Source organism: Notothenia coriiceps, unplaced genomic scaffold (genome assembly GCF_000735185.1).
Source record: "Notothenia coriiceps isolate Sejong01 unplaced genomic scaffold, NC01 NC01_scaffold00028430, whole genome shotgun sequence".
In the NCBI taxonomy this organism is placed as follows: domain Eukaryota; kingdom Metazoa; phylum Chordata; class Actinopteri; order Perciformes; family Nototheniidae; genus Notothenia; species Notothenia coriiceps.
The window spans coordinates 33320-51645 of NW_011361131.1; the positions used below are offsets into that span (position 1 = coordinate 33320).

The 18326-nt window shown below is 39.5% G+C and overlaps 1 protein-coding gene across 1 annotated transcript in view; it reads right to left on the reverse strand.

The window, feature by feature from the left end:
• The window catches only part of tgfbr3 (transforming growth factor, beta receptor III), a 73205-nt gene that overhangs the window by 27378 nt on the left and 27501 nt on the right, over positions 1-18326 (reverse strand). Inside the window, exon 3 of the mRNA XM_010785918.1 lies at positions 5875-6012. Within this exon, the coding sequence (XP_010784220.1) occupies positions 5875-6012 (138 nt within the window). The remainder of the gene's footprint in view (positions 1-5874; positions 6013-18326) is intronic.

Genomic DNA, 18326 nt, shown 5'->3' on the forward strand with positions numbered 1-18326 from the left:
ATGTGTAAACGTATCTGGCAATAAACTTGATGAGCCCTCGATAAGCTAGAAAGGAAAGAACATTGTTTTCCATGGGCATATGTGGAATATATAAATAAGTAGAATATGTAAATATAATTATATAATAATGATTGAAATAAACTGTTTACATAAGCTGTCAATCAATATACTCTAAAACTGTTAATTTTGTTGTTAAAGCACTCATATTTCAAAAATATATGTATCAGTATTCTCTAAATTGAGGATTAGAGATTTATTCTGAGCTGCGAGCTTCGGCCCACTGCCAACTAAAGCATTACCCCTCTACAGTATATAAGAATATAGATCTCTTATAAAGCAATCTATTGCTATTACTGCCAACAAGTCTTTTGAAGGTACATTGTGTTACCTGTGCAGGCCTTGTAATGTGTTTAGTACAAGAAAACTGGATCTATCCTCGATTTAAGAGGAATTCCTCAGACTTGGAAAGTCAGTTACACACGGTGGGGACTGAGACGCATGCTTTCATGTTGGTAATGGGAGAAACTTATGCACTTGAGCTTGTAAATGGTATTTGCATGCAACTCCAACAACTCAAATGGTGACTGTTTTCTCCATTTATATAGAATAACGAATGTTAGCATACTTATATCTGTTTAAGAGTACTATTTTAATGTATCTGAAATGGTCATAGAACAGCTTAATCTTCATTATCTATAGCAAGGGTGTCAAACTCAAGGCCCGGGGGCCAAATCCGGTCCGTGACTTCTTTGTATGCGGCACCCCCAAGAGCTAGCAAAGAATATAATATGTTTATTATATGGTTACATGCCGCATTACAGAAGCACGTTGCCCATAAACTACATGTCCCACAATGCATCTCAAATTAAAAAAAGTTCTCAGAATTTTACTTTATTTTCAAAATGTCATTTAAAAAAAAAGAGATTTGAGACTTATGAAGTTATTACCCTATCCGATAATAATCCAATGAAGAGGCAATATTGTAATGTAATACATTATTTTATATATATTAAATATTTATATATGTATTTTTATATAGTCTTATATATAAAACTGGCCCTTTGAGTGCAACCATGATGCTAAGATGAAATTGAGTTTGACACCCCTGATCTATAGTGATAGAAGCACATCTGCCAATACCCTAAATGACCCTAAACATCCAACAGTACCCTTTCTGCCTGTAAGCACCAACATATTACAGCCATATGCGCAGTCAAAATGAGAAGGCATACCAAATGTTTGAGATCAATTACCACAGAGCTGTAATTCTCCGCTGAGCAACACCCAGAGCCTGGGAAATCACAAATGTTTAGAAGTGAAGAGGTGTTGCAAACAGAGGAGGGGGATGGAAAGGGTGGATAAAGAGTATGAGCATGCAATAACTCTCTGGTGATATGAATGTGATAAATGCCTGATCTCGTGTCTTGATGAGATACGGGAGTTAATCACACTGCTCATGCATGTTCCTGTTATCTGGCAGGCTCGTTTGTGGGGGAAACAAAACCATATGTCTCAGCGCCACTCGGGAGCCTTAGTCTGCCATCTCTGTCTGCAAATAAAAACCAATAGCGGCTACCCATGGTTTCCATAAAATATTACACTGAGGAGAGTAGTCCTCGTGTGAGAGAGCGAAAGAGCTTATCCCTGTGAACGCAACACAGGCAAAGCTTGGCAAACAAACAATAGGCAGCACAAGCCAACAGCACAACTTTACAGAGTTGTTCCATCCAGAGTCACTAAACATTTGATCCAGATCAAGCCTTTCAAGCACAGATGCAACACAGCCCTCCTCCTCTCGTCAAAAAGAAATATAAACACCCTGCCAAGAAGTCAACACAGATCACTCTGCACATGTGTCTCACTTCGAGGCCTAGTGTCCCTTGCTAAAATAAATCTGGCATGATTTCAATGCTCATACTTCATGGCGTTTTAGACCCCTGATGATCTGTGCCTGCGGCTGATTGACAAGGATTACTGCTGAGAACATGTTTTACAACAAAAATCTGGATTCTTGCATTTTTTAAAGGCGGCAGGGTCCAGAGGCCAACAGCAACAGCGTGCTCAGCGTCTCTGTAGCTTTTTCCAGCGGCCCATCTGTGTCCGCGGAGCCCAGAGCACCGGGACCAGGAAACAAGGACTGGCAGGCCCGAATCAGAGTCCAATTAGTCCCAGGAAACGGCCTCTCCAGCGGACAGGCAGAGTGAGGGAGGTCTGGAAGTGGGTTTCTGTTCTGAAGTGTTAAGCTCAAAAGCAGTTCCTTTTTACTCTGTTACTGTATGATCTGACCACACAACTTCTCCACCTGGGAGGCGGCGATCAGAGAGTGTGGGAACTGGCAAGGCCACTAACACCGAGACCTTTGTGGTCATGGAACACATGTACTTTTATGGACTGATACAAGTTCTTAGTTTAATTGACTGTTCCTCAAACCCCTCCCCAAAGTGATTGTCCAAATGTAACTAGGTGAGACAGACCTGCCAAGCCTGGTATTTGACCATATGTTGAAGCAGAGCACATGGGCTGCAGTGAAAGACTCAGCGTTCAGAGAGTTTGAAGTGTGGTTTCACACAACTTGCCTTTCAGGGATGAGCTCAGAAATGTTCCTATACCTGGTAAGCTTCTATCAGTGCCTCCCTGTGATTAACACCAATTATATTAATGTAGTTTATATTTTGTAATTGATTCTGACTGCAATCACAGTTAATGATAATGTTAGCTGCTCAATAGAAACACCCAACTGCCCCAAAAAATTGGTCGTCCTTTGCACTTTACGCAACATCTACAACAGTGTGCATCTGTAGTGAACTTTCATCTGCAATTCATCATTGATCAAAGGAGTCAAAACATTGTTCTTACGGTGGGACGGTGTCTGTCTCAGGTATCTGAGTCGTGTGGCATGTTAAGGAGGTGTCACTGTGAAGAGAACCTAAGACCTGGGCCTGGCTCACAGCCATGTGCAGTCAGATACCGACAGCTAGCACAGCCACATGGCTCAGTGCTGTCACTCAAACACAAAATACTTAACACCAAATTCAGTGGGGGCCCCCGGAGCCAGTCAAAGCCATTAGCTCAGCTTTGTCTGACTGCAGGGACCTCCTTCTTCACTCTGATTCCCTTTATCATCATGAGACAGACAAGTGTCATACCGTTTGGCCAACAAAGGAAGCGAATACTCCAGGTTTGTCTCAGAAAATATATTGTTGCTTTGAGAAATAGCTAAGTATGTTTGCTACTGAAAATAAAATGATTGTACACATTCCTCTATTACAGGCTGTATCTTATCATTAAAAGCAGCCCATTTTTATAAGAGATAAATGAAAAAAGGAAAACTTGTCTCTGTGGAAAAGCACTGGTGTCCAACATCATTAGACGCACAGCAACAGCTCTGCCTGGAATGTAAGCCGTAATGAAGGCTGTCAGCTGTTCTGTGTCTGCCACCACTGACAAGGGGAGACAGTTACTATGATGCTGAGATGCTGCTCTCTGCACAAACATCCATCTCACTGGCCCAACATTATCACAGCTTAAGGGAACTACAAGCTGGCCAGATGCATCCATCTGCGTGATATGCAACAATTTCCCTTGACATGAGAGCATTTATTCTCATTACTACAGGAAATAATCATTAGAAGGAGAACTTGGCACTCGGGCCTCACCCTTTCATGTTGTGTTTTCTATTAAATAAGTACATTTTTATTTTTTTGAAAAACAGATTATCTGAATTGATCAAAGTAATGCTCTCTAAACATTTTTGTTTGTATGACAGATGAATGAAAGGCTGTACCCTAGCCTTTAACTGCACCCATTTTTTTTTATGTACATTAAACACTCTCAATGGTTCACTTAATATATCAACTGGAAGTCATGTCAGAAAAGCCTAAAAAAAGTCCCATATGGTAGAAGACGCACATTAATAGGCTGCCCGCTTAAAACGTCCACAGACTCTTTATATAATAAATGTGTGCGTGTGTGTAGATGAGCCTGTGCATCATGCAAGGATTTTGCTATTTCATATTTTTTTCTCCGTGTCACATCGGCTTTCACGGCAGAACATTATGCGCATGAGAGGTAAGCAAGAAAACACTGGACCACATATGGGAATCATTTGAGTTCCTGATACTGCATTCTTAGGGAATGCTGTGGTGTTAACATACAATTGAAAATGATTACTCCTGGGAAGCTGAAAATGCAGGAAAGCCTTCGGAGGATATAAAGGCAAAAAAAGAAAAAAAGTTTTCGTCGCAATATAGTATGGTTAAGCCAAGGCTAAGGCTTCTGGGTCTCATTTTGCTGTGATTTTCTCATGTGATACACAGGCTTTAAACATGGGCACTGAAGGATTCCATTTTTACATTTTGTATTAAGTTTCCCAGCGAGTCCCCCTGGTACCTTCACTAAAAAAAGTCTGGCTCTCCAGGGGACGGAGCACCAACTACACTGAGATATCCCTCCACCAAAACTTCTTCTCTTCCTCCCACATACAGTATGTACTCTGGGGCGAGACAGTAACTTTTAAAAGTTCTTACAAATAAAAAGTAAAATTCATGGACAGTCAAACACCATTTCACTATTTATGCAATAGCTACTGTACATATGAAGGGTTTCTCTTGCTTGGTCTATCTCTGTTTGTTTTACTTTTGGTACAGATTCCTATTATTATTTTAGTTTTCAACTGTTGGTAGTAGTGGGGGGGGGGGGATTTTAGCTAATTTTCGTAGTGATATTGCGTAAAATAGCCTTGAAATCCTCCTCAACGTGGCTCTCTTGGATCCTTTCATCTGCAACCAACATATTGTTCGGTCTGGTTTTTTTTTGTTGCCATTTTCTTTCTTTTTTCTAGGACAAATGAATTTAAAAACTTGCAGTTATTATAACCGGTAGACTGGTTATTCAAAAATGGCAGGCTGGTACAGGATGTCCAGTTTCATGCTAAAGACGCTTCTCTCTAAAGATTCAGTTGTCTGCATTCTTTAAGCTTCACTTTTTACCTTTATCTCAAAAAGTGTCAGATACTATTTATTTGGAAACTTTTGCTTATGGAAAACCTAAATACAGCTAGTTGAGTTGAGTAGAGCCGTTTCATAACATGCAGATGAAATGTGTCAATATTCTTGGGTCATAACGATGATTGGGTGTTCTGTTGATGTTGCACATCTGGATCGGTTTTAGCCTCCCCAGTGTATTATTAACAAATACATTAGCAATACAATTCCAGATTTCAGCAAATGAGCGATCAGATCCTTAACCAGCAAATGTTAGTGGTTTAGTGTTTGCTACCACACATTCCCCGTTGTTAGGGTTTTTTTTGGGATACGGATACGCCCTGTCTGATTTGGACAGCTGCCAAGCTATCAACAGGACTGTTAACAGGAGGGAGAGAGGGAGGGAGGGAGGTGTGGGGGACATGGCTCTGTGGTTATTGAGTGTGAAAATATCTGACAAAGCACAACACAACTTTTCAGATAAATATATTTTTTTAAAACCAGGATGTGAGTAAGGCAGGAGTTTGGCAGTATAAAAACTACTTTAACAATAACCTACTTGATAATTAAAAGACACAAAGAATATTAATATTAGCCAAACTTGCACTCATCTTAAACCCCAGTGTTCTGAGAAGAGTGCACAGCTGTAGCTAAATACGTTTGCACTAAATGTGTACATAAAGATTGATGCCTCGCCACAATGACTGCACCTGCATGCCTCAAAGACTCTATTTGGCGTGTGGAAGGGCCTTCTCTGCAAATTTACATCACTTAAATGATTTTCCTCAGAGAGGAAGGCTACTGAAATGGGAGTACGGTTTAGCCTGTGAGGAAATGAAAACACAGTTTTTAGGAAGTAGGATTTAAAGGCTTTTAGTGATGCTGGACTCACATGAAAGGTACGTTTAATGCCCAGGGCCAGGTTCTCTGTCTTGATCTTCCATATCAGCGGTTGGGGGGAATTGAGCACGAAGACCAGTGGCTTCTGGTGGCGCAGCAGAGACTGGATGGGCTTCAGATGCAGCTCAACCTGGACAGGCAGAATAAAGGGATAAGAGTCAAATAAAGAAACAACACACTGGTGAACAAGTATCATATACTGAGGAAGAGCTGGGCATTAGCATCACTTGATCCTATTTCACACAGCAACACTATGCAAAGCTTTGGTTTTCTCATGTTCACTGAGATGTAACCAGAATGATGAGGCAACACAGTTACTATCCTGGTGTAATCACACTGCTGTAATGTTGTAGATTGTTCTTCTTTATCAGGCTTTGTGGTTGTTTATGTACTCAGTTTGCTGATAAACTCAACAAGACGCCGTGCTGTGTTCTCCCTAAAAGGCACTTGCTGAGCTCTGATTTGTAGCCTCAGCGGGATCTGAACTTTCACACAGAGGACTCTTTGTTAACAGAGGGGAAAGAAAGTGGCGGGTCTCTGTTACCATCTCTGCAGCATGCAACTATGCCTTTGATTCTCAGATGCTATTCAAATAGATGTTCACAGTCTGGTAGTGAGATTGGGAAAACAAACTTGATGTTTTGTTGCCTAGACCGGTGTTGTTTTTTTGTTTCCAATGTTGGATTGGACAATTTGAGCATGTACTAAACTCAAAATCATCTCAAGGCAAGGATCTGTCTTTGTATTGCCCATTTAGACACTTCTAAAAGTAATACTTAATAGTTGCATTATGCCAGAGTTGTTATTAATCCTCTATTGTTCCCGCTAGCTTTGATAAGAAGTGATACTCGAGAGGGTTATGTTGATCTGTCTTACTCTCTTCTTTAAACTTCCTTCACTCTATATTCCCAGACTAATCATATTAGCCTCATCCTGCTTGTCAGCAATAAAAGCCTTTAAATCACTAATTCAACCCACAAGGGTTCATCTAATAGGATAAAACCACCCCTACAGTAATATCATCAGTCACAGCTAAATCGCTTTTCTCAACAAATACAGCATTTGGCCTTCAATTGAAGCTAAAAATGGAACCGACGATGTGTAATTACGAAGACGATGATTGTTAAAATGTGTTGACAGTTTCACATTAGTGGTCTCTGAACCATGAAAAACCTTACAAAACATTCATACGGATCATTTGTTTAAATGTGGTCATGCCGTATCGAGATTAAGATCTACATTGTTAATGCAAACCATTAACATTTCTCAGCTTCAAACTTCTCTGCTACAATGCAGTTCTGCTAAACTTGTACATTCTATTCCAGTCACTTCAAAACAAGTATTTATGAGAAAAAAAGACACTGTGCTCTTGGTCTGAATTTTACGAGGGGAAACTATTTAATGTCACGTTATGTAATGTTCTGAAACGGAAATTTGAATTAGTCTAATTGTTCATTTTGCTTTATCACAAATGAACAATATCCTAGCAAGCGTTAGGAAGTGATACAATTATTATTACTTTACATTCTGAAGTTGATCAAAGACATTTCCGAGTGTTGCCAATAGGCGCTTTCACACCGCAGTACTTTTCCCACAAAGGTTCATCAGAACTTAGTTCATGAGAACTCTTTAGTTCTCATGAACTAAGTACAGATCGCGTTCACACCGGATAAGTTCCCTGAGGGAGGATTAGGCAAATGAAGCCGCTGACGTCACTTCTTCTTCTGCTTTGGGTTTACTGGCAGGCCGCAAACAACTTCACGGCGTATACTGCCACCCGAAGTCCCCCGGAGTTGGAGAGTAAATCGCCAGAACGCAGACACCTCCTCATCTCCACCGCTCCCATGTTTTCTTTTGTGTTGCCATAAGTTAGTCTCTCTGCGTCTCTCTGCGTTTGTGCGCGTGATAATAAATGGGCGGCTTCATAAAACTTTTTGGGAGTTTTACGGGGCGTGGTTTGCAATCCGTCCAGCCAATCAGACATAGGAACCTTTTTCTCCCACGAAAGTCCCTGCTCTCTAAAAAGGTTCTCATTAATTAATTTTAGTTCCATTTTTTTTTGGTGTGAACGCAACATTTCGGAACTATATCGGAACTAAAGTGGGAAAAGTACTGCGGTGTGAAAGCGCCTAATGCATTATTCCCTAGTGACTTATCTTTCTGTTCTTTGCATGCCTACAGTATTTATACCACTGACAGTGGAGAAAGAAACCCCACTCTGTATCATTATGATACTTAAAAAGTTTAAAAAGATCAACTGACTGACTGAAGACTGATCACTGAACTGTCTTCTTAAGTAGATATAAATGAACTGATTTCCTAACAAGCTAGCTCATTAGTGTAAATTACTGAAAGCTGGTACTGTAGATCAGGGCTATTCAATTAGTTTGGAATGGGGGCCAATTGATGAAAATGATCCAAAGCAAGGGGCCGGGAAAAAAATGGCTTGAAATATGAGCAATCATATTAAGAGCTTTAGATACAGTAAATACTACAGCAGGTCACCCTTGAAAAAGAGTTCAATGATCTCAATGGGATTCACCTGCATAAATAAAGGTATGAAATGAAATGACTACAACAGCATAGTGGAGTGCATATATTTTGTTTAATTAAATCAAACATAGCCCCAAGGCCTTTATAAATGGCAAGTTCAGAACTCAGTACATGTGAAGCTAATATAACCATCAACATCATTAGATTTAGATTAAATGATCGAATAATTCACACAAAATAGCAATTTAGGGCCATACACAAACAACAGTGATATTATGAGTATAATAACCAATAAAGACGAAGTGAGCCATAGCACACAATTGCCTTAATAAAAGCAAAACAATTAAAAAGGACCTTGTAGTAATTACCAAACACAACACACAGCGTTTAAACTCAAACCTTTTGATTAACCATAGTATAATGAGCATACAGTGTATGCAAACCAGCTTGGCTGATATATGCATATAATGAGAGAAATGGCATTTGTTCGATTTAGCAGAGAGAGGGGAAGCGGGAGTATACGTGTGTCATGGCATACGCATACGCAGTGAGGCAGAGCTGGTCAGTGAGGGATGCTCGATTATAGTTTTATGGATTCATGTGTGAGAAGCCGATTCGCACGGTAAGTCGAGCAAACATGTAGGTTAAAAAGTGCAAGACCCCTTTGTATGAGGGATTTCTCGGGACTTCATGAGTCAGAACTTCAGAACTGCCAAGCGGAAATGACTGTCGCATGGTCAGTGCTGATGACTGAGATGTCAATGAGGTTCGAGTGTAAAACGCCTCATGGTAATGTCACAATCAGCTCCTTTGGCTTTTCTGCAAATCTCCCCTCTAATTACAGAAAGGGCCTGCGACAAATCTCATCACTTTCAGTCGGGAGACTGAAATGTTCAAACCTGCGGCAAAGTGGTTTTTCAATGCGTCATAAATCCCAGTCATCACCTCGGTGATTGTAAACCTGCAGGTGCGCAGGTGTGGAAAATGGAGCATTTTCCTGGAACATATCCACAAAAAAAATTGAGGCTTTTTTTGAGGCACTGGAGTGCCTCACAGTTGTGTAACATTTTATACTCGCCTGAGCTCCAGAATGAGTTGTTCAGATGTGGAAAAATGTCGCTCAAAAAGCAAACAGCAGCGTAAACTCATCATTGCTCTGTCAGGACACATAGGCGTGGCTTTTTGTTTTGATGCGAAGCGACCATGGATATCCTCCTTAAGTTCACAAAATCGTTTCAGAGTTTCTTGGCTTGCATCTGAAGTGTACTGTGCATGAGCAAGACCAGTATGATCGAGCTGAGCAGGGTCTGACAAACATCTGCGGAAAGCGGGCTGTAAATGCGAGTACGAACGAATAAAGTTAATAATCGCGCGATGACAGAGTCCATGTGTTTTTTTTAACTCACACTCAGTTTTGGCACGGGGCTTTGGTGGATGAGGCAAGAAGCGATCTCAGCGTGGGCGGAGGCCACCATCTGCAGCTAGCGGACATCCCTGTGTCGGCCGAGATCGGCAGGGGCCCATCCGTTACAAGCATGTTATAACGATCAATCCCGATGTGCTCCTGAAGAAACGGAAAAACACTTTGTGGAACGCGTACCCTCATCTGGTCGCCTGTGTCCATCCAAAGGAATTATCCAAGTAATCCGTCAGCGAAAGCAGCTATCATCAAAAAATCTACTAGAGGCAGACCTAGCTTTGATGTCGAAGTGCTATCTCGGGGCTGGCTAGCAGTGTTGTATTTAGCGCAAATTGAATATTCCGCGTTGGATCAACCTCGCCGAGTATCCTCAGGTTGTTGCTCCCAAGAGAATCCAAAAGAAGTAACCGCGATGCACCAGGTGAGGTCTCCCACTCTCCTTGATGTTGAGTGTCAGAAATCGGAATGTCTTAATTCGAAGGTTCGATATAACGCTTTTGCGTAGATTTCGTAACTGCAACACTTGCGCCTCAATGAATGCAAGGCATACAGCTCTTTGACTGGTCTTGGTCCGTAAAGGCCTTTCTTGTTGCCTAATTGCCATGCACATCGTTAGGGAGCTGCGGTGCTCTCTCTGGTCAGGCATAGCCCGAAACAGGAGCTAGTCTTTGGTATAGTACGAAGTTAGCCCCAAAATCTTCTGGTGGCGAGCATCAGAGCCCGCTGGAAAATTGGCGTCAAAGTTGGCGTGAGCTGTCTTAAAATGCCTTCTCAAGTTGTACTCTTTACACACCGATAAACACTCATTGCAGATTAAACACACGGGCCTCCCACTGACATTTACACACAAGTACTTCTCTTTCCACTCGCTGTTGAATTGCCGGTTTTCGGTGTCAACCTTTCGTTTTTTTAACGTAGAAAGAGACATTTTGATATCCAACTATGCTGACCAGGTTTGATTAATCGTACCATTGGCGCGAAACCGTCGAAGGTGCGCGAGCTTGTAGTGAAGGGCAGCGCGAGCCGCGAGGACGCGCGCAGAGTGACAGGAGTTGACAGGAGTAAATGACAGGAGTTGCTAGTAGGTGGGTTCGAAACCCGAGCGCGCCAAAGTTTTCAGGCAATGTCTTCCCCTCTATCTCTCAATGTAACACCCTCTCAGGAATAAAGGCACTCTGGTCAAAAAAAAAAAAGTTAATTATTTTTTTTTTTAATTAAACTTTAATTTCTTTTTTTTTAACATTATACTCAAAGGGCCAATAAATATCACCCGGGGGCCGGATTTGGCCCGCGGGCCGCCAATTGAATAGCCCTGCTGTAGATAATCCTCCAGTTTACTTTTACAAGCACATCATACCATCCTTTTTAAGCTTCTAGCCCTAACAGTTCCTGCTTTCAGGATTAGGTTTTGTTTGTGAAGCCACAGTTGGCTCTAGCAGCTACAGTGCATAGTAGGGCTGCCCCAAATTAGTCGACTAATCGTTAGTCGGCGAAAAAAGCCTTAGTCAGCTCTTTTTTCATTAGTCTATTAGTCGAAAGACACAAAAAAGAAAAAGAAAACTCCATCTGTGTGCTGCATCAGCTTGAAAACCCGTCTAGTATTATTTGAGGTCATCGGATATATTTGTTTAGGCAGATAAGTTTGTGACTATTCTTTAAACAAACCCATCTTTAATCTACCAAATTTATTGTCACAGCAGGGTTGCCAAGCAACATGCAGCAACCCCCCTGAGGCACTGGCTGGGCAAAGAGACAGTTACAATATGTATATCCCAGAAAATACCAATAATCCAGAGATGTGATTATATATAACATTTTTTACACTTTTGGACAGAACCAGATTATCTTGATTTAGTCTTTATGCTAAATTAAGCAAATTGGTTGCTTGCTGGTGAATAAATCATCTCAATCTCTAAAATAACGTAAATGAGCATACTTTCTAAAACAATCCAGAAAAATACATATCTACTATTACAGGACAACTGAGCAAACTCCATTTGCTGCTGAAGATCATGTGATATGATCAAAAGATCCAGAACAGCTACTAATAGAATAGTAAGTTAACTGCTGTTTCCAAAGCCTATATTGAACTGTGCACCTCAACAAGCCTGCAGTATCTCATTCAGTTCCACACCATAAATACAGCCCTGCCGAGTATAATCACCATTCAAATTTCCATATCGGTCAGACAAATTGCAATTTTCTTGTCAGTATGAAAGATATGAAAAATATTGCTCTGTATCTTTGTCTAACAAGATGCTAGACTCCTGTCTTCCCTAACAGATATCTAATTCATCCAGTCAATTGTGATTTTCTTCTGGCTGATGCTCTGCGTTCAAAGCCTTGTCACTGTGATGCTGCATGAAGCCATTTAACAAGAGACATCGGCAGCAGAGACAGCAGAGTGAACATGAAGCATCAAAGCCTAATTACCATCCTCCACAGATGTAAGCCCTGGAGGACAGCAACACAAACGACTGTTTAGTGATGTGGTCCATGAAAGTGCTGCACAAATCATCCAAAAGTCTCTTCGAGAGAAGAAAATGGAACAAATGACTGAACAGTTATCTATGAGGCAAACTGTATGGTGATCCAAACAAACAGATCAGAGACTCTTTTTTCTTTTCCATTTTCTTTTTGCATATTTGCTTCCCCTGAAGTCCAGACTCTGGAAAAAGCGTATGCATCGCTCCCCTGAGAATATCAACAACCAAGATATAATCATACCTGTCTTGGTTTTGAGAGATGGAAGAGAGAAGCAGAAGGAGAATGAGAGCGAGTTGTAAAAGAAGAGGAATTTTAAACCCAGACAGAATCACTTCCAGAAGACGTGAGTCACCTGAAAACACACGCATAAACAGAGCTCAGACGAGAGGAAGGGCCAAGAGGCAATGATGGTGAAAATAGGAGAAAGCTGTGATAATTATCTGCACTTTTTCTCGGTTCAGCAAGTAAACAGAGATACGTTCTGACCAGAGCCGGGTTGCACAATGTGAGCGATAATCAGGACTCCACAGCCAGAGCTGGAAGAAGTACTCAGATCTTGTACTTATGTAAAAGTAGAAATACCAAAGTGTAGGAATACTCTGTTACAAGTCAAAGTCCTGTATTCCAAATGTTACTCAAGTAAAAGTAGAACATATTGGCATTAAAATATACTAAAAGTACCAAAAGTAAAAGTACTCATTCTGCAGATTGGTACATTTCAGAATAATATATATGATATGTTTTGATTATAATTATTGATGTGTTTAGCAAGCTGGTAAAGGTTGAACTAGTTTGAATGATGTATTGCTGGGCAGCATGTGAATTAACTCCAGGTGAAACTAAAGTATTATATAAGTGTTGATCATATTGGTTATCATTCATATTTATCTGCAAAGTAACTGAAGGTACTTCTTACAGTACATTTTGTGGAGTAAAAGTACATTATTAACCTCTGAATTGTAGTGAAGTATAAGTACAAAGTAGCATTAGAGAACCCAGAGGTGGGAAGTAATGTTGAAATAGCTGTAGTTTACTTGATTATGTCCATGCTAGTGTGTACTTCTACTAGGTAAATTGTGTACCCCACTACATTTATGTTATACCTTTAGTTACTTCACAGATGTTGATGAATGATGTGAAATATAATCAAGTGTTAAATCATTTAACACTTGATTATATTTCACATCATTCATCAACATCTGTGAAGTAACTAAAGGTATAACATAAATGTAGTGGGGTACACAATTTACCTAGTAGAANAAAAGACAATTTTTCCTCCAAACTTTTTCATTTATTGTTTGTTCCAAAAAAAACAAAAAACAATGGAAGTTCCAGTCATGTCTTTGGGTCGCTAAAAAAAAAAACTGGCACCTTTCTATGCACCCTTTTGCTTCTCTGAGTTGTGTGAGGAAAAAAACACATACTGGAATGAAAAAACCTTCGGGTTATTTAAACCGAAAACTGTAAAAGCCAAAGAGGCTGTTCCTAATTCCAAAAGGGAAAAGGAGCTTTTAAAAAACTCGGGTTTTTTGACCATTGCAAAAAGCTTTATGGCAAAGGTTTTTGGAAAGTTTTACAGATAGAACTTTCTTTATTGTGCTTTTAAAAAAAAAAAATAAAAAAAAATTCTTGGCAAAATCTTGAAATCCAATTTCCAGAAAAAAAACTGGCCAGAAATGACTATTAAAAACATTCCAATAACTGAAGTTTGTAAAAAAAATGCCACAGGTCTGATTTCAAAGACTGGGCGGTTGCTTTTTTCCAAAGCAATGTGCATTCCCAAAATTCTTTCTTAGATGCAATCCCAGGGCCAAGCCCCTAGGGAACTTTTGGGCCCTAAAGCGAAGCTTTTTGGCTTGGGCCCCCCTTTTCACCTTTTTCTAAAGCGTGTTCTCACTACACACAAACACGGAAAAAAAAAAAACAACCAAACGTGGTTGTCTTTATGATGAGCGAAAGCACAAACATATGTTAATAATAATAACAAATAAAAAGCATTTTTTTTGTTAAAAAAAAACAACCGGACCAAAAACCCCTTTTCTCTAGGGGTAATCCCTTCCGGAAGATTAAAAATTAATTTGAAAGAAAAAAAGCATTCAAAAATCTGGTGCAAAACTTTCGAAAAGAAAAGCAAAACATTTTAAAAGAGATCTATGTGATTAACATTCTCTCAAAAAAAAAACACCCATATTTTGAAAAAACAAAAAAAAAAAAAAGAAAAACTTGTAAAAAACAGACTTTTTCCTTTTATGGGATATTTTTTAAGCAAAACACTTTTTTTCCCCTTTTTTTCCAAAAAAACTTGTTAAAATTTTGCTTTTGTTTTTTGGGTTTTTCAAATTTTATAAAAAGTATTTCAATTAAAAAACTGTTTTTTTCATTGTTTATTTCCTTCTGGCTTGTTTTCCAATTTCTCAATAAAAATGTTTCACATAGGAAAAAAAACTTAGGCTTGGTCCAAATAGGAAATATCAATTGGACAAAGAAATTATAAATTTCATTTTTTTGCAAGAAAAAAAAATCTGTGTCACAAAAAAAAAGAAAGGTTTGGGGGCAACAATTTTTTTAAAATTTCAGGTTGTTGTTATGGGCCAAACGTCAAGTGGCAAAAAAACAAAGCCACAATTTTAAACTTGGCTTTGGCCAAAATTTTACGTTTTTTCAAAAAAAAAAAACATTTTTGCCTTGTTTCGGAACAAACGGTCTAAAAAAAAAAGCAAAGTTTGGCATGCCCACCAAAAAATTCAGTCTGATTTTTTCTCAAGAAATTAAACTGTCAAACATTAAAACAAAATCCATTAATATTTTTTTTCCTGTTTTTGCCCAGGGTTTTGATTTGCTTAGCGTTAAAAGCTAATTTGAAAAACAAACTTAACAACTTGGAAACAGGAACTCAGGGGAATCAAAACCCTGTGTTTTTTTTACTTTTGTAAGGCAAAAAAGCTTTCCTAAAGCTTTTTCATGTCGGGAACAGGTAAAAAGTTCAAAAAAACAAAATTTTCCAGAAAGGAAGCTTTCTTTGGAAAATTTCCACAACGTTAAAAAACGGCTAAAAAAAAAAAAAAACAATTAACATTTTTTAAGATTGGTTATGACAAAAAAAGTGTTTAATTTAATAATTATCCGGCGCTTTAAAAAAAAAAAGCTTTATAGCTAAAACTTTGCTAACGGTTTAAAGGCTTTTAAAAAACCCCTGCGATTTTTCAAAAAACTAGAGTGAACTGTGCAACGCGCGTTGTGGAAATTTATACTTTTCGCTTAAAAATTTTTCGCAATGTTTTAAACTGGGGAGAAGAAACAAGGGTTTGTTTTTACCCGACCAATTTTGTTTACGTTAAAAAAACCTTGTTTAACCTGGTTCAAGGTTGGGTGGCTTTCTGGGGTTGTTGTGTGCAGCCACACTGTAGGGATTGTCGCTCCTTTTTAAGAAAATGTTTTCTTTATGCCATCTTCAAAAACTCTGAGTTACGACTGACAGCTTTATTCGTAAACATTTGTCACAGCTCACAGGATAGGTACCTGTCAGCCAATAAGACAGGTTTTTATTTCCATTCAACTCTGGGGTTGGGTCTGGTTTCTTGGGGGCCTGCTGTTGCATTCAACTGTACGCCGAACGGAAGATTACAGTCCTGGCCGTGCCTCTCTAGTGTTCATGATGAGCGTTCAGCGTTAAAGCATGGCTGTCAATGTATGTATATTTATTGACTCCAATAATATAATACATGACTTAAGCAAATCCTAGACATATTAACACAATTCATTAAACATACTTATCACGGAGACTGTGTACTGAGATTATTTATTTTCTTTCATTTAAAAAAAAAAAAAAAGAAATTCATTTTTGCTTACTTTTTGCTAGGGGGGCCCTAGTGGCTGCGGGGCCCTAAGCGGCCGCTTATGTTGCTTAATGGGTCGGGCCGGCTCTGGATGCATCCCTCTCTTGGATCTTTTCTTTGCATGTTAAGGCCCTGACACACCAATAGCACATTTCCATCTCCAGTCCTTGAGCTGATACACATAACAATCAACAAACACAAAACAACATTGCATAGATCAAAGTGAAGGTATATAAAGTATAGTGCAGAACAAGTTATCACTGACAGAAAAGCAGGATCTAAATGACTTTTATTCTGTATTTATTTTTTGTTCAGCCTACTACGTTCTGCTTGGAGCCAGTGGGACCTTTTAAGGGCAGAGTATAATGTATTCATTATTTGCATCTATTTCTTCCTGTTCTTTTTCCGAATTCATTATTAAATAGCCCAGAATATGATCATGGTATCTTTTGAACACTGGTAAATATTTACAGGGCAAAATGTTTCAGGCAAATTGAAATGATGAAAGGTTTGGATTGGAATCAGAGCCTTCAGACATATCTTATAAATATAGATAAAAAAGAACAACACCTGTTTTATAAAATTAGCCCAGGAACAACATTTGCAGAGGAAATGCTAAGAAGTGGGAAAGCGACACACACACACACACACACACACACACACACACACACACACACACACACACACACACACACACACACACACACACACACACACACACACGATAAGATAACACAGTATGATTGGAGTCAAGACTTCTTTAAGCCAACCCGCTTTGTTTTCAACTTATGCAATGTTCCAGTATAGCATGCGGACGTTTATCTAGTGTAGATTTTTATTATAATCAATTTAAAACTATACTTTCTCCTTTAAAAAGAATACAAGCCATTCATTGTTATTCAGATATTGTCCGCTCTGTTTCATGTCATGGAATACTTTGGGCTTTCTTTGATTATTATTTCCTGGGAGGGAGAGTGTGTTCCTAGATTAGTCCTACTTTTTGGCTAATTAAAGGATGTTATGGGTTTTCTCCGAATCAACAGGGATCATCAGCTCTGTCAATAAAGGAAACTGCAAGGGGCCGCACTGATACTGCACTCTGACTGCAGGGTTACACTTTTGGCTGCAGAATTAGTCTTTGAAAGTATCACATTACAATGTTGATGCGCAGTGTTTATGAAGCACACTTGAATCTCAGTGTGATTTACTTGACTAGAAAGGTCATGAAATTGCAACCACATGCTGGAGACAGGACAAACAGATCATTACAATTGCTGTGTCAAAGACATCAGAACGTTCTAAATCCAACCATGTGGCTTCGCCGTACAATAAGTACAATAAGCATGATTCATTCTTGATGGTGCGTTTGTTGTTGACGCTGATTTAGGGCTTGAAAGTTGTAGCTGTTTTGTTTCTTTTTTAACATTCCCATTGTTTACACATACTACCACCACTAATGGTATGCTCTGTTACAGGCCTTGCATATCCTGCTACAGCTGTCTTCCCTTGCGTGGAGTGAGATTTCAGTAACGTGATAGGTCTAGACAAACCTCCATCCGTGGCTGTTGGCGAATGCGCCCCATAACTGTAATGGACACTGGAGCCCCAAATCCCTGTGCCAGCCTCCTGATAATCAATCAGGCGTAGCCTCTTTTTCCCGGAAGACCCTCCCCGCAGGGTCCCATGAAGGAAGCATCAAGAGGGAACACTCAGCGCCACCTGATCCTTGCCAACACCATTAGAGGCACTCTGCCTGGTGTTCTGCTCCTCTTCCCTCCACACCCTGACAGGCTCTGTTGCTATGCAAACCACTCTTATGAAAAAACAAAAATCTCCGTGGGCAGAGATGCACACCAGCTGCTGTCGACAGTAGTGTAAAGTAACAAGGTACATTTACTCAAGCACTTTTCTAAAAAATAGGTATTTCAGAGGTGGGAGTACTTAGATCTTGTACTTGAGTAAAAGTAGAAGTACCAGACTGTAGGAATACTCTGTTACAAGTAAAAGTCCTGTTTTGTTACTCAAGTAAAAGTACAAAAGTATTGGCATCAAAATATACTTAAAGTACCGAAAGTACAAGTAGTCATTGTGCTGATTGGTCCATTGCAGAATAATATATATGATATGTTTTATAATGATTGATCATGAAAGTGTTCTCAAAGCTGGTAAAGGTGCAGCTAGTCTGAATGCCTTTGTATACTGCAGGGT